Here is a 15,889-nt window from a genome sequence, read left to right as displayed (position 1 = left end):
TCGTATTGAGTTACAAAAAACATGAAGAATGGGGCTATTAGTATTTTTTTTATAGTTGTTTTTAAACTTGAAGTGACTTTAAATAAAGTCTGAAACTAGCTTTTATATAAATGAAACTTGAGGGTTCAAATTTAGTTTCTTTTATGTGTAAGAACGGGTGAATGAAGGTTATTTAGTTTTATTTGGAGTTATTGTTGTTTGACCCGACCCGACCCGAATCGAACAGTCGACCGAACATATAACCCGAAACATAGCGAAAAGAATTTTTTTTGGGTCCCATGACTTTCCGTCCCCACGAAATTTTTGTTCAAGCCCCGCCACTGAATGGTATTATACGACCCAGTTTTGACCTATACGATGCGTATATGGGTAAAATCAAAATTTCATAATTTTAGGTTTTGCCTATTTTGACGTATTTTGTCATTGCATGTCGTTTTTTGAAGTATATGCTCTATACGTGTCGTATTGGTGACGTTCGGTTATGTGTGGTACCGTATTCTATGATTACATGTCATTTTGTTTTGAATCCACTTGTACTCTTACGTGTTGTGTTGTATCTATACGTGTTGTACGTACCGTATCATTACTATAGGTGTAATATAGGTCTTGTATAGCCTATATTGTATATGCTAATACTTTTAGTATAATATAGTATATGTGTAGTATAATATAGTATAATAAACTATAGTATAAGTGTAGTATATAATACGGTTATAACATATGTAGTATAATAAACTATAGTATAAGTGTGGTATATAATACGGTTATAACATAAATAGCATAGTATAATAAACATGTACCAAACCTATACTACGTGATAAATTTTAAAAAATGTTTTTTGTTTAAAAAATAAAAAATATTCTTTTATTAAACTTTGTTAAAACTATGATTAAATGTATAAAAAATTGTAAAAAAAAAAAACAATACAATACGATCCGTATAGACCCATTCAGTTGCCAGACAAGAACTGACACATGCATATTTAACTTTTAAACCTATACAACCCGTATTAAAAAAATAAACTGTTCGAATAAATTTGCTTATGTGAAAATCGAATTCCAATAAGTTGGCTTATGTGCAAATAGAATTCCCCTTCAAATAAATGATGTGAATAGGGCGAGAAGAGCATGAGAGGTGTGACATGGTCATCACATGCAAGGGAACACCAACACATGCCCATACTTGCAAATATGGGCTCCACAAACATCCACTCATTCATATGCATATAATTATCGATGGTTCTGTTTCCTTCAAAAGACTCATCTTTGTTGGCAAATTGAAAGTTTCAACTGCACTCACTATTATTTTTTTCTTTGTTAGATCTGATCAACTTTCAGGTTATAATAAGGAATGTATTGTTCGGTATCTGATAATAAAACTCGAGGAAAAACAAGATACATGAAAGTTGAAACATCAAGCATTTCAATACCTTAAAACCCGCTCACTTTTACTTGTTCAAATCCTTTTTGTAATTTAAAAAAAAAAAAAGAACTTGTCTTCTACCATACATCCACATTGAATTTGGATTCAAAATATCTAATTCTCAAGAATGAACCCAAAACATCTATATCTATACCTATACTATATATTAAAAAAAAACCATTGATGGAATACTTGTCATCTTTACATTATCTCTTGGTGATTGAGTCGGTGGACTCCGATAAGCAAACGAGTCAAAAGAGTTTTAGGCATCCGTATGATATTCATACACACCGGGTGCAACCATCGTGGGACCTTGTGGTTGTGAAAAAAATGTGGTGGATAATTGGGTTGGGGTTTGGTGTTGTAAAAACCCGGTTGTGTAGTTTGGGCATAAAAATATAGAGGTTGAGAGTGTGGGGAATAACCGAGTTGTGATTGAAATGACACACTTGAACCATTCGATCTGCCTCGTCTCTTCGAACCGGAACCCGAAACGTTTTTCTTGCCATCACCCTTGTTTTGTCTATCTATAGTATGAGAATTTTGAGATTTAAGTAAGAGTATGTGAATTGGGTGAAAAATAAGATGGAAAAAGGTATTATTTATAATGTATTTATTTGTTTTTTTTTTAATTAAAACGACACATAGCCGTTGTCACATGCTCAACGGTTGGAAAAAAAGAAGCAACGATCACATGCCCATTCGGTGAACATTCACCGATTTTCAAGTTAATCGTCGGGGGAGGGTCGGCAGCGGTGTTGTCGCGCGGTAAAAGGGGTCACGCACCCTTCCCCACACCCACCCTGTTCACCCTTAAAACACAAAATTTTCTATGGGTTACAAAATAATAATTACAGTTAGAATAGTGATTTCTTTCTTCCAAAGGATCCGGTGACAATATGCCAATTATAAGGCTAAAGGGTAAGGTCATGACCATACCACACGCTTAGAGTAGTGGTTTTTTACTAGTTTTAATACAACAGAGGAAAAATTTATGGCGTTGACGGATGAACGTCGAGAGGCGGTGAGATCACTTATTTTGATAAGGATTTGGAGACGTTTAACAGGCCACACGACAATGTTCCACCGGAGATGTTGAAAATCACACTAACCCGAAAACGCGAGATCGGAAAATAATATAATTGGCCATGTAATTTCTAAATTTTTTATGGTTTTAATTTATTTTACTACTTTAATTTTATGGGTTGTCTTTTTCAATTTAGTTTAATGTAAAAAATATAATGTCTTTATTTAATTGATGTTTTATGTTTTATTTATTCTGTTTAAATATGTAATTTTAAATTAAAAAAATAGCTACCTCTACCCAAAAGTTTACCTCTTCCCATGAGATGACCACCCCTTTCACCCTAATCCATAAGATGACCACCCCTTTCACCCTAATCGTTAACTGTTACCTTGCCGGTAACTTGTTGTAAACCAACAAACAGTAAACTAGTAAAGTCCCTTGAACATTCAAACACAGAACAAGATCCAAACAATCAAAAGAACATTACATCTGTAAATTTATTCCAACGGTTAAAAGATTGCGAATCGATTGACAAGAAAAAAAACAATATTAAAACCAAAGAATGTCATCCATATCACACAAAATATAGTTAAACAAGCAGGCAACACCAGTGATCAGCTGACCATAGCTAAAATCCAAATATAAGCCAGCCTTAGCAAACCATTTACAACTCCCAACCAAAAACCTTAAGTCGTTAATAAGACCGACTATTCGGGAAAGAAATCAACACCCGAAAACAAGGTTAAGAGAAACCCTCCTCTAAACCCTACAGGTATATCTGTCTACCTTAGAATATCAAACAAGAAGAGAAAACATTAGCACCTAAAAAACCCTAAAATATATATATCTTATATATATATGCATCACAAATCACACCACTTCACCCTTCAACTAGACCCTTCAGCTTTTGGTTCTCCAACTTATCCTTATGTTCGAGTTCATGTTTGTCCTCCTATTCGAAGAATGAACAAAATACAGCAAGTTAGAATGTACAAATGCAGATGGTGAATTTCAGCGTTTTACTTTTAAATAACATCAATGGTTTACCAGAGTCTTTTCAGTCGTAACAGATGTCACTTCTCGAACTGTGATAATCTTGTCTATGTATACAGTCGTCTCCTTGGTACCACCTACTACACTGGCTCCATTTTCATCCTCCACATTGTTTAATAGTGAAGATAAACCACTGCATATAGATAAAGAAAACATATTATACTCCAAAACCACATGAAACCATATTAGAATGTTCAATTAACAACCCATAGTTAAAGTGAGAAGTCGAAAACTCCTTATTAATGAAGAAAATGGGACTTTTGATGGAGGGGCATAATTGGAAAAAAATATATATATAACTTTTCAAACATTTCTATCTTCTTCATACGTTATTATTATTTTTTTCCGTAGTGTTGCACATGTGTAATACTAATTTATTTTTTTTTTCAAAAAAAAGTTTTTTCGTCTCTTAAAAATGCTAGATTCATAGGCAAAAAATGTTATAAAAAAATTTGTGTGGTTTTCTAGGTTTTGTTGGGTGTTTTCGAGTTCTCGCAATAAAAGGAGTTTTCGCTTGAACCCTCCTCTATATATAAACAAGAAAACTGATTTACTGTACCGAGGGGTGATAGTTTCATCCGTTTGGTTTGCTTCCTTTTGCTGTTTTCTCCTCTTGTTGCTATGTGTTTGTTCCAACAAGCTACTAGCACATCTTTTAAGCCAGCCGAAAGGAGTAGAAACAGGAGGGGACCCACCATTACTCGTTTCTTTTTTAGTAGAGGCACCCATTTCATCATGACCCGAGTTCAAATTACTAACCCGGTTCTTCACAACATGTCTTTTTGAGTGTTTGATATGCTTTGGATTGCGTTCTTCAATCTCAGTCGCAGCAATACGATAAGGCACAGCTTTTACGTCTTCTAACTTCTTCAACTCTTCGATCTGACTAGTAATTTCTTCTCTATCACCGTGCAAAAGTTGCCGCTGTTTTTCTAATTTTTCGCGTTGAATTTTAAGTTCTTGTATGGAGTTATTTAGTTCCGCCCATTCTTTGTCACGTCTTTCATGGTCGAGATTAATTTCTTTTCTCTCGACTTCAAGTCTTTGCATCTCGATTTTAACCTGTTCGGCCTCTTTTGCGGCTATTTCTTTCAAAGATGAAATATATTCAAGTTCTTTCTTCTTCTCTTGCTCAAAAGCCTTTTCTTTTTCTCTTAAATATAATTCCATTTCTTCACGCTTTTTCTCAATGCAATTCTCTATCTCCTTCTTCTGCAACTCAATATCCGACACAAAATCAGTGCGTTCTTTCTGAATTTTACTGAACCAATCAGATCGTTCTTGTTCAATTTCTCTCATGAAGGTTTCCCGATCCCGTGAAAGTGATTCAGTATCTTTTTTATATTGCTCGCGAAATACAGCTTTCTCCTTCTTTAAAGCATCACGTTCGTCTTTTAAAAACTTTGAAATTATAACTCTCTCCTCTGCAATACGTTCTGCTTCTAATCTTAGTTCTTCTCGTTTTTCGTCAATTGTTTCCCACTCCGCTTCAAATTCGGCTTTTTCTGCTTTCAAACGGTCTGCTTCATCTTCAAGTTCATGTTTGTGAGCTCTTATTAGATCAATTTCTTCTTTTAATTTGCTTTCCAAGATCATTAATTCGTTTGTTTCATTTCTCATAGCCTCAACTTTCTCCTCCGCTTGAGAAATCTCTCGACGTTTTTCATCCAATAATCTCAATGACTCATTGGTGTCAATTTTCATGTGATTTAACTCTTCTTTTTCTTTTTGCAATATAGCTTTCTGTAATTCTACCTCTTTTTCTACAAAAATAATTTTTTTCTCCTTCTCCTCTACAGCATTCAGTTTTTCTAAAAGATCATTTTCTTTGTCACGTATGGCGCTTGCCTTGACCTCCAAGTCATGTTCTTTTTCTGAAATAAAATCCTCACGCTGACTCAGCTCAACTTCCCTTAACTCAGCAGCCCGCCTCTTGCTCTCGATCTTGTCCTCCATTAATTTGAGTTTTGTTTCCAACTCCGCATCACACTGAGCACTTTTTTCTTTCAAAGCTGCTTCATGAATAGCCAACGCTTGTTTAATTCGGTCCTACAAAATTATTTAACTATGTCAGAAACTTGAAGTATCGATTATCCAAATTCAAACATAATGATATATCAATTTGAGTAATGGTGACTTACGGATTCTTTGCTTGCAATTTCCTCCTGTTCCTTACACAACTCTTCATACTTCTTTTTTAAATTGTTTTCCTTCTTGGTGATATCCTGCAAACACTCATAAACATAAAGTTTTAGTAATATACTTGATATTTTTTAACTAATAAAGTAATTGAAGAGTATAACTATGAACCTCATCTCTCGCATCCAACGCAGCTTCTTTTAACTCCAAATTGTATTTTTCATCTTTAAGGGCTTTACGCTCGTTCTCAAGGTCTAATCTTGAAGCTTGCAGCTCTTTCTCAACACGACTTATTTCCTGAGTTCTGCTTAAAATGTGTTCCTCCCGTTGATTTAACAAAGCTTGACCATCAAGTAATCTTTCTTGTGACTGTTGAAGAGATTTTTGCCTTTCAGACAAAGATTGTCTTTCAACGAGAATTTCTTTTTCTTTTGCATCACACCTAACATATTCAGAACACCAAAAATCTCATAAGTTACCAAAACTTAATCAAAATCATCAATGTAATGAGCTTGAGTTATGTGTTTGATAAGGTAAAAAGAGAAAAATTAATGAATATTATCAATATTCTATATGAATAACCATGATGCATTACAAACGTTCAACCATCAATGCAAACAATTAGATATGCTAACGATGCGACATAATAATAACATTTAGCAAAAATTAAATCATAATAACATACTCAGATTTGAAAGAATTCATCTGCCTTCTAAGATCATCTTCACGTGCTTCAACCTCGTGTAATTTCCTTTCAGCAGCACGACGGGACCGACTAGCATCAGCTTCCAAAGATTCCGCAGCTTGCATCTTTGAATTGGCTTCTGTCATCCTCTTTATGGCATCATCCATCATAGTCCGTGCATCAACTAATTTAACTTCAGCCGCAACCTTTGCCTCTGCACATTCTGCACGCATCTCGTGCAATGCCTTCTCAATCTACAAATATTACAGTTTAAAAATGAAAAGTGGAATTTATAATTTATAAACAAAATATCCCAATAGAACTTTTAACGAAAATACATGCTTACATTGGAAACACATTCCTTTTCAATTCCAAGAGCCTTCTTCAGTTTTTCTTCCCTTAGCTTTGCTTCAGCTAGAGCAGCCGTATGGATAGACTGCTCACGTTTTAGCGTCAGTTCAGCCATTTCTGCAGTGGATTTCATCTGCTCGTAATTGGCAACCCACTCTTTTTTCTCGATGATTAGAATCCCCATTTGGTTTTGAAGGTTGTAAATCTACATTAAATACATAAACAAACACGGACACAAAATAAGATACTCATATCATATAACACAATACACATGCCTAAAACTGCCAAGACAAATCAACCCTTCAGTTTCCCTTAAACTTTAGAGTTTGAAAAGACTCTTACTCTTTAAAACTCATTGAAAAAAAAAAAAAAAAAAAAAAAAAAAAAAAAAAAAAAAAAAAAACATTATATCAGTTTCTATATCTATTTCTCTTTCTTCATAACACCTCCTTCACTGCCCTAACAACTATCAAAACTCCCTATCTGAATCAATAGATTATAAACATTAAAACGGCAATAATCACTATCCATTAATGATTAACGTAATCCATCCCAAAAGAGTAAAAAAAAAAACCTAATTATTAACAAACAATAGCTTATAAAATCAAGATAATTATTGGGGAAAAGAACAAGAACCTCAGCTTCAAGTTTAGCAATATGAGCAATTAGTGAGCCTTTATCCCTTCGTTTAATGGATTCTTCATCAAATCCTGCTTCACGAAGACGCTTCCATATGGTTTCATCGCTCAAAGGGCTTTTGAAACTGGAAACCCTAGATGAAGTTATTGTTGTTGTAGGAGTAGCTGTAAATCGTCCTGATTGAGGACTCGTCATGGTGTGGGTAACGGAAGGAGCAAGAATCGACAATGAGATCGATCCGTTGACGATTTGGGTTATGATTTTGATTTCAAATTTTGGGATCGCTTTACTCTCTTTTAGTTCACAGCTAGCCTTATTCTAACGCTTTTCTTTTCTTTTTCTGTTTTATGTTTTAGAAAAAAGAAAAAGCATTTATTGCGAATGACGACGGTGGAAAAATCCGTTTCTTTTTTGTTTTCGGATCCGGAGTCCGGACTATTCGAGATAAGTAGAGAAATTAGGGTTGTGTTTGTGGGTTGGTGTGTTGAATCTGACACGAATTCGCGTGTCATGTGATTTGTGTTACACATAGGGTTGTTCATCGAGTTTTTTCTTCGGATTTCGGGTTTTTCGGGTCAGGTTATTTGGGTTTTTCTTTGGGAAAAATTGACCAGATAACCAACCCATTTTAAAGTTTGGGTTAGTCGGGTTTGTGTTATTCGGGTTAGTTCGGGTCGGGTTATTCGGTTTTCGTGTGTAGATGTAAAATGAAAATAATTTATTTTTTTACAAAATATCATCGAAAATCATATTGTTACTTAAAACTATCATCAAAGTTCAAATATTAGTTGACAATATGCGTATAATATTTAAAAGTCCCAAAAATTAGTGTTCCGTCTGTTAAAGACTCTAAATCTAAACATTTTATAAGAAAAAAAAAACAATAATTTTTCGGGTTTTTTTTTTCGGGTTTCGTGTTTCGGGGTTTTCGGGTCGGGTTGTTCAGGTTTTTGGCCTAGAAAAATTGACCTGATAACTGAACCATTTAAAGTTCGGGTTCAGTTTTCTCGGGTTCGGATTTTTCGGGTATTCGCTATTTCGGGTTCGTGTGGCTTTAAATTTGGGTCGAGTTTCGAGTTTTGGATAAAAATGAACAGCCCTAGTTACACATATGAACCTGATATAATATGTGTATTCAGGGTTGATACAAACTCCACTATTTAACTTGAGAAAAGTTATTTAGTTTTTTCACAAGTGAGTAATTTAAAATTTTGGAATCTACATATTATTTTTATTGTTTTAGCCATTATCTTTAAACTTGTAAGAATATTTGTGCTACGCAGCGGAATCAGTTTGATTCTGTAGGGCACCGACACTTAGGCATAACAACCTAAAGAAATATGTCTATGAGTATGTCAACACGTTTTTTTTTTTTTTTTACATCAATGTCCATGAGGATGGCAACACGTTTTTTTACATCAATCGAAAATCATAAAAAAAGTACATTAGAGATGCGGTTCGTTAAACCGCTATTATTTTAGAACCGTAGAAGGACGAGAGGCGCGTGAAGACTAAAGACGGTGGTGGGAAAAACAACAAAAGGTGAATCCATGATTGATTGCGATGGTGGTTTGGTATTGGGTTCATGGTGAAATGGAATTTTTTTTAAATGAATAAAAATAAAAACTCAAAACGTGATCCTATAACGCCACATGGTCCAATCAGACGAATACATTGTTCAGTGTTCAGAAAACTCGCATAATATATCCATAAAGATGTCAACATGTGCTTTACATAATTCAAAATCATAAAAAATTACATGAGACGGTATCGTTATGATTCGTTAAACCGCTATAGTTTTAGAACGGTAGAAGGATGAGAAGCGAATGAAGACTAAAGACGGTAGTGGAAAAAAAAAGCAATAGTTAAATCCATGATTGATTGCGGCGGTGGTTTGGTGTTGGGTTTGTGGTCAAATGGGTTCTTTAAAAAAATTAAGAAAAATAAAAACTCCAAATGTGGACCTATAGTATAACGTCATGTGGCCCAATCAAAAGAATACACTATTCATAAAACTCGCAAATATTATTAGTATATTAGTAAAGTAATAGTAATAATAATAGATTAATAGTAATGGTAATAGTAATATGCTAATATATTTTCAGGTTTTTATGTTTTTAAATTAAAAAGTACCCAAGTAGTTTTTAAGTTATTATATATAAAACATAATTTAAAAAACTAAAAAAAAACATAAATGGGTTATACTGGTTAACATGTGAACGCATAAGTTGAAACGAATACAATACATTTAGCTTAACATGTTAGCGGGTTCGGCCTGAAACTTACCCACCATGTTTAGACTAAATCCAAACTTCTGAATTTTATGTTAGGTTTATGTCATAAACTCACACCCCAATGATACTATTTATTTTGTAACATAAGGACCAAAAATAGTAGATCTCAAAGTTCATAAATAATATCGTTTAGGATATCTTTCATAAATAGTTGTTAGGGAAAAAGTTGCATCACCCAACTTTGTAAAAGATTTAAACCTCAAGATTTATGTGGAAAATATGGCCTTAACTTTTTCGTTTTATAAAAGTAGACGTGATAAGTTTTATACAAGCAAGTTAATCGGTTAAATTCAAAATTAACCATTTTTAGTTCTGAATGTAGTGTATAAGTCACCAAATAGTTCTATTTAAGATTATCTAATCAAATACAAAAGACCTATCATTAACAAAAGTTGTGTTTAATTCTTGCTTTTCATCATCTTGATCATGATTGACCTCTGATTACTTGTTTCATACCTAAAATACATACATAACATACAAATTAGCAAGTGCTGACAAACGCACACTATCAAACCAAGCCATAACACCTCAAACATTGAAGTAAAACCGCACAAAAATCAACCAATGTATAATACGTCGGTCGACATATTATGCGTCGGCCCACTTCTTCCTCGAGCATATTTGATTGGCCTAGGCAGTAGAGAGTGGCGTCTTTCACCTGCATGCCAATGCATAATACGCCATTGGGTGTATTATACCCCCGCACCAAGTCCCCTAGCTGAAATTTTAACTTCTTGCATGCATTTAACTTGATAGTCAACATCCATTTTGTTCAAACTATATGGACTTAGAAACAACTTCAAATACATATAAAAATCATCCGTTCCAAAAAAAAAATACAAAAATCATAGGTTGTTGAACGTTTTCTTGGTATGAAGTATGTTCGAAAAGACTTACTAGTTCTACCGTTCTACCCTAATTGACAAAGCATCATGTTTTAATGACTACAAAATATTTTATATATCTACAAACGCCATGGAGGGGAATAGTAGGCAGTTGCCTAGCACTTCCCTATCGGTCCAGCCAAATTACAATTTTGCCCCGTTTAAATTTATAGTTTTGCCATTGGTTTTGTTTTTCTCCACTCTCAGTCAAATGACAAATTTACCCTCAGTTCAAATTTACAGTTTTGCCATCATTTTTTTCCTATGAAATTACGATTTTGCCCCCAGTGTAAAATTATAGTTATACCATCGTTTTAGTTGTTTTTTTTTTGACAAAACTATGGTAGTGTTTTGTTTTGTTTTTTGTTTTTGCAAAACTATGGTAGTGTTTTGTTTTAATTAATTGACTCGGTATAATTTTTATTCGTGTCAGGCAGCTACCGCTCATTTTTCCTGAAAAGTACAATTTTGCCTCGGTTTAAAATTATAGTTTTTCTATTGTTTTAGTTTTTTTAGCAAAAGTATGGTAGTGTTTTGTTTTAATTGGTTGACTGGATGTAATTTTTTTTGAGAACGTGTTATGAGTAATATGTACAAGTAACAGAAACACGTACATGTTATGACAAAAAAAATATTCGGTTTAGTGCCCGCAACGCGGGCGGGGCAAAAACTAGTTAAATACAAGTCACAAAACAATATATTTGTAAAAAAAAAAATATAAGAGAAATAAGTATTGTACTTTAGCATAACCGCCTAGTAAGTAGTTAACACATGTAGAAGCGCCAAAACGACATTGTTTTGATCAATATGAAACACATGACGGTTATGTAACCACCTTTGTTTTTAATCTCTCTCAGCTACTGAAGGGGTATGGTCCCAAAAAGTCGCGCAACCCTCATAACAGGTTGCACGTGAGACCATACTCCTTAGCATAACAACTTGAGAATAACAACCTCGCGCAGCTCACATCACATTATGACTTACCCCCGCGCGAGGAAGAGCACATAATAAACTCAGATAGCAACACTTAGCATAAAAACAATGGTATAAGTGAGCACACTAGCCCCGCGCGGGTTAGTTGCCATTAAACAAAATCCTCTCCATAGGAAGACGCGCTGTTACCTACAGAGGTACACAGGGTACAAGTGGCAGTAAAAAGAGCCAATGAGCGTCCAGCAGGCTCTGTTCAATCGTGCGCCACGATCTTCTGACGATAAGTACACAAGGACGCCTACATGGCACCAATCAAGAGACGGGGACAACTGTCCCACGATCTCCACTTGTCTGCTGATGACAGAAGGACAACAAGGCCGACAACAATGACACGTGGCTCCAATCAAGGTGCGCCAGCGCCGACGAGCATCTAGAAGCCACTAAGCAGTCGAGGCCAGCGAGGCAAAGAGCATATTCGTTGTTGTCCGTTTCTGGCCCAAGGCCCATCAGCCCACAACCTCTTACACCTCTCCGGCTATAAATAGAGACCTTCATTCCTCAGGTTATTCATTCTATTCCCTTGGCTCTCACTCCTTACACTTAATTACTCTCAAAGCAGTCGCTTATTCTCACGCCGGAGCCCGGTTAAGAGGGAAACCCCCACATTCCCCTCTTAACGAGTAACGGTGTTCTGTTTTGCAGGTTGATTTACCGGTCGGAGCTCAAATACCTCAAAGAAGATTAACCTCTATGATAGGAACATAAACCCTTCTAATTAATACCATAATTAGATTAGTGTTTCTTCATTGGCGCCCACCGATTTTTTCTATAACCACCCTCATCTTCTTTTATTTGAGCTTTTGACAACTTTTCCTTCGACTATGACTGGTCAAGGAATCACCCCAGAGTTCGGTTTCGGAACCAACTCTAACACGGCGTTGGGTGAAGGAGTCCAAACCTTCCAAGCCCAACAAATCGAAGAAATCGGCGAAGTTGAAATCAACAATACTGGGGGTCCGCGCGGGAGCTTCACCCGCATCACACAAGTGGTCACCCCAGGAAACGGAGAGGGACCATCGAACACAGCGCCACCTCAAAATGTATCTGCATTACTTGGCTTACCAGAGGGCGAAACCCCAGCCTCGTGGTATGCCAAGAACATCGCCACTATCAATGCAGCATACCAATCGCTCATCGCGCAGCAGGCAGTTTTGACGGCAGAACCGTCCTTGGTCACCCCTCCGAGTCAGGGGATGCGCCAAATGCCACCACCAGCCAATATACAAGGCAGAACCAACAGGCCTCCCCCTACAAGACGTTTAAGCGTACAAGACACGCGCGATACAAGAGGGAAAACGGATAGTTACTATGAATATCCGTCGAACCTTCAACGAGGCCCTGTCCACAGCCGGCTCACGCCGCGCAACATGAACAATGAATGGGAAGAAACCGACCCATATGATCCTACATGGGAAGGTGATGAAGAGTCATCAGTCTTTAATCGTTTACCAAAAAACCATGAGTACTATAAGCCAAGACAACACATTGGCTATACAGAAGAGGCTGAACGAGATTTCCGCCTGGCATACAGACCAGCGGAAGCTGCGGAACACTCCAAGTTTATCCCGAAAATCGCACTCGCACCACTCTCACGAGAGAAGCTACCCCCAACCGTTGGGAAATTCAATGGGTTGACTGACCCAGACGACCACGTCAGAACATTCACGAGTGTGGGCTGCATGGGAGGTTGGAACATGCCCATGTGGTGCCACCTGTTCATTCAAACTCTTACCGGAGCGGCTCGCGCCTGGTTTGACAGCCTTCCGCCCGGAAAGATTAAGTCATGGACAGATTTCAAGACGCAGTTCTTAAGCTACTTTAGCCAACAACGTCGCTACCAACGTGACACAGCCGAAGTAGAAGATATTTGGAGAAGAGATGGTGAAGGTCTGGAGGACTTCATCACGCGTTTTAACAAAGAGTGCCTGGAAATAGGCGGCGTCAGTGAGCAACTCATGCGCTGTCACTTTAAAAAGGCTATACGCTGCGATAGTCTCATTAGAACCATCACAGGCAAAGATGGAATGCCGGAGGAGTGGGATAAACTGATGGAAGCCGCAAAAATCGTCGCGCAAACTGAGGAGTCCCTTGCTGGTGGAAAGGGCTACTACCCAGAAGATCGATTTTCAAGAGGAAGTACGCGCGACAACAACAACAAGCGCAACAAGTACAAGAGTCATGACTGGAAGTCTGAGAGACCCAGAGGCCGTGACGACAGGCCACGTTACAGAGAAGATGCGCGAGATACGATTGACCGAATCGGTTACAAGAAAGCAGTCAGAGACGACAACCGTGACAAACACTGGACTCCGCTCACAAAAACTCCAAAGGAGGTATTGATGACGGAGAATGTCGATTTCAAGGCGCCAAGGCCAATGACAAACAAGAAAGGGCAAGACCCTAACTTGTACTGCGATTTTCACAAAGATTCAGGGCACCTAACCGACGACTGTTACAGCTTGCGCCAAGAAATTGAGAGAGCGCTCAAAAGCGGCAAACTAAGCCATTTAGTGAAGAATGTACGCAAGGAAACCCGTCAACTCCAGCGCCATGATGAAGGTAACCACAAAAAGGTCCGACGACTAGAGACTCATATGGTCAACGGACCCAGGTACAGCGCGAAAGAGAAAGGCAAACGCCCTTATGAACCTTCGTGGCAAGAGCAGCAAGTTGTATTTCCAGTAGTTCGCGGCGGACCTCGCGCCACACGTCCTGTGGTCATCACCGGCATACTCGGGCATTATGAAACCGACTACATATTCATAGACCCGGGAAGTACTGCCGACATCATTTATGAGCAATGTTTCAATCAGCTGGATGAAGAAGACAAAGCGCGACTCGAGCCTGTCGATTATCCTTTGTCTGGATTTTGCAACGAGATGGTTTTTCCTCTCGGACAGATCAGTTTCCCCGTCACGCTCTCTGACGGGAAACACTCAAGAACAACAAATGTGAACTTTATGGTCATGCCAGTGAAATCGAGGCATGATGTGCTTCTTGGGAGGGAAACACAAGGCGAGCTAAACATGGTGACGTCAACGCCTCATTCTGCAATAGGTTTCCCAACCAAAACAGGAGTAGCAATCATATACGCCAAGAAGGAAGTAATGTCAACTGACGAGCTGCGCCCAACAAAGGCGGCAAAGGTCTCCACGACTGAGCCGGAGAAATGGGTTTTAAACCGAAAATACCCCGAGCAGACCGTGACAATTGGCCACGCCATTACGTCAGACATCAGAACACGTCTCAAGCAACTGCTGTTTCGAAACATGGATATATTTGCCTGGACGCCGGCAGACATGACCGGTGTCCCGCGCAACATCACCGAGCATTGCTTAAACACGTACCCATCTGTCGAGCCAAAGGTCCAAAGAAGGCGCAGCCTAGGGTCAGACAAGACAAAAGCAATGAACGAGCAGGTATGTGAGCTGCTCAAAGCCGGGATCTTGCGAGAGGTAAGATATCAGAGTTGGGTGGCGAACCCTGTGATGGTAGAAAAATCAAATGGCGGATGGCGCATGTGCGTAGACTACACTGATCTCAACAAGGCGTGCCCAAAGGATTGCTATTCCTTGCCTGAGATCGATAAAAAAATCGATTCTCTCGCGCCATACCGATGGAAATGCTTTCTGGATTGCTATAAAGGATACCATCAAGTGCAGATGAAGCTAGAAGATGAAGACAAGACAGCATTCAGAACAGACCTTGGAATCTTCTGCTACACAAAGATGCCTTTTGGTCTGAAGAACGCAGGCGCGACATATCAACGCTTGATGGACAAAACCTTCGCAGGCGACATCGGAAAGCATATTGAGGTTTATATCGATGATCTAGTGGTGAAAAGTCCCGAGGAGGACCAAATGTTAAAAGACATCGAAAAAACGTTCAACTCATTGCGCAGCGTCAATATGAAGCTAAATCCAGCCAAGTGTTCCTTTGGCATGGAAGAAGGGAAGTTTCTGGGTTTCATTGTCACAAACGGCGGTTTCAAGGTGAATCCAGAGAAGGTACAAGCTATAGAACGAATGCCATCACCGAGAAACATCAAGGAAATGCAACGACTAGCCGGCCGGCTGGCCGCGCTAAATCGTTTTCTCTCAAATCACGCCGCAAAGTCGTATCCCTTCATTAGCACGTTGCGCAATTGTGTAAAGAAGCAAGAGTTCAAATGGACCCCGGAAGCCGAAACAGCTTTTCAACAAATGAAAGCGTGTCTGATCGAACTCCCTACCCTGACGGCACCATTTGAAAAAGAGCCCCTTGTGCTGTACTTGTCCTCCTCGGATAAGGCAGTAGGGTCAGTATTGTTGGTAGACAGGAACGGAGTGCAAACCCCGATCTATTACGTCAGCAGGGTACTCACAGACCCAGAAACAAGATATTCCACAATGGAAAAGCTGGT

General features: G+C 38.2%; 1 protein-coding gene across 1 annotated transcript; it reads right to left on the bottom strand.

Moving 5' to 3' along the window:
* Nucleotides 1-2,977: 2,977 nt before the first annotated feature.
* On the bottom strand, nucleotides 2,978-7,669 carry LOC110923500 (protein CROWDED NUCLEI 4). The gene is made up of 8 exons (XM_022167583.2): nucleotides 7,314-7,669; nucleotides 6,673-6,882; nucleotides 6,327-6,580; nucleotides 5,813-6,083; nucleotides 5,644-5,727; nucleotides 4,062-5,551; nucleotides 3,497-3,635; nucleotides 2,978-3,401 (listed from the first exon to the last, which is right to left on the bottom strand). The coding sequence occupies exons 1-8, from the start codon at nucleotides 7,509-7,511 to the stop codon at nucleotides 3,330-3,332; spliced, it is 2,718 nt and encodes a 905-aa protein (XP_022023275.1). The 5' UTR covers nucleotides 7,512-7,669; the 3' UTR covers nucleotides 2,978-3,329.
* Between the last annotated feature and the right edge of the window lie 8,220 nt (nucleotides 7,670-15,889).

This window comes from Helianthus annuus, chromosome 9 (assembly GCF_002127325.2).
Source record: "Helianthus annuus cultivar XRQ/B chromosome 9, HanXRQr2.0-SUNRISE, whole genome shotgun sequence".
Classification (NCBI taxonomy): domain Eukaryota; kingdom Viridiplantae; phylum Streptophyta; class Magnoliopsida; order Asterales; family Asteraceae; genus Helianthus; species Helianthus annuus.
This window is presented reverse-complemented; position numbering and strand designations above follow the sequence as displayed.

What these genes read in the sequence shown, in the direction of transcription:
- LOC110923500 (XM_022167583.2), bottom strand. Translation starts at nt 7,511, where the DNA reads ATGACGAGTCCTCAATCAGGACGATTTACAGCTACTCCTACAACAACA. An exon ending in TTGCTAAACTTGAAGCTGAG is followed by an intron (nt 6,883 to 7,313) that starts GTTCTTGTTCTT and finishes TATTTAATGTAG; the next exon opens with ATTTACAACCTTCAAAACCA. An exon ending in GATGAAACTATCACCCCTCG is followed by an intron (nt 3,636 to 4,061) that starts GTACAGTAAATC and finishes ATCTATATGCAG; the next exon opens with TGGTTTATCTTCACTATTAA.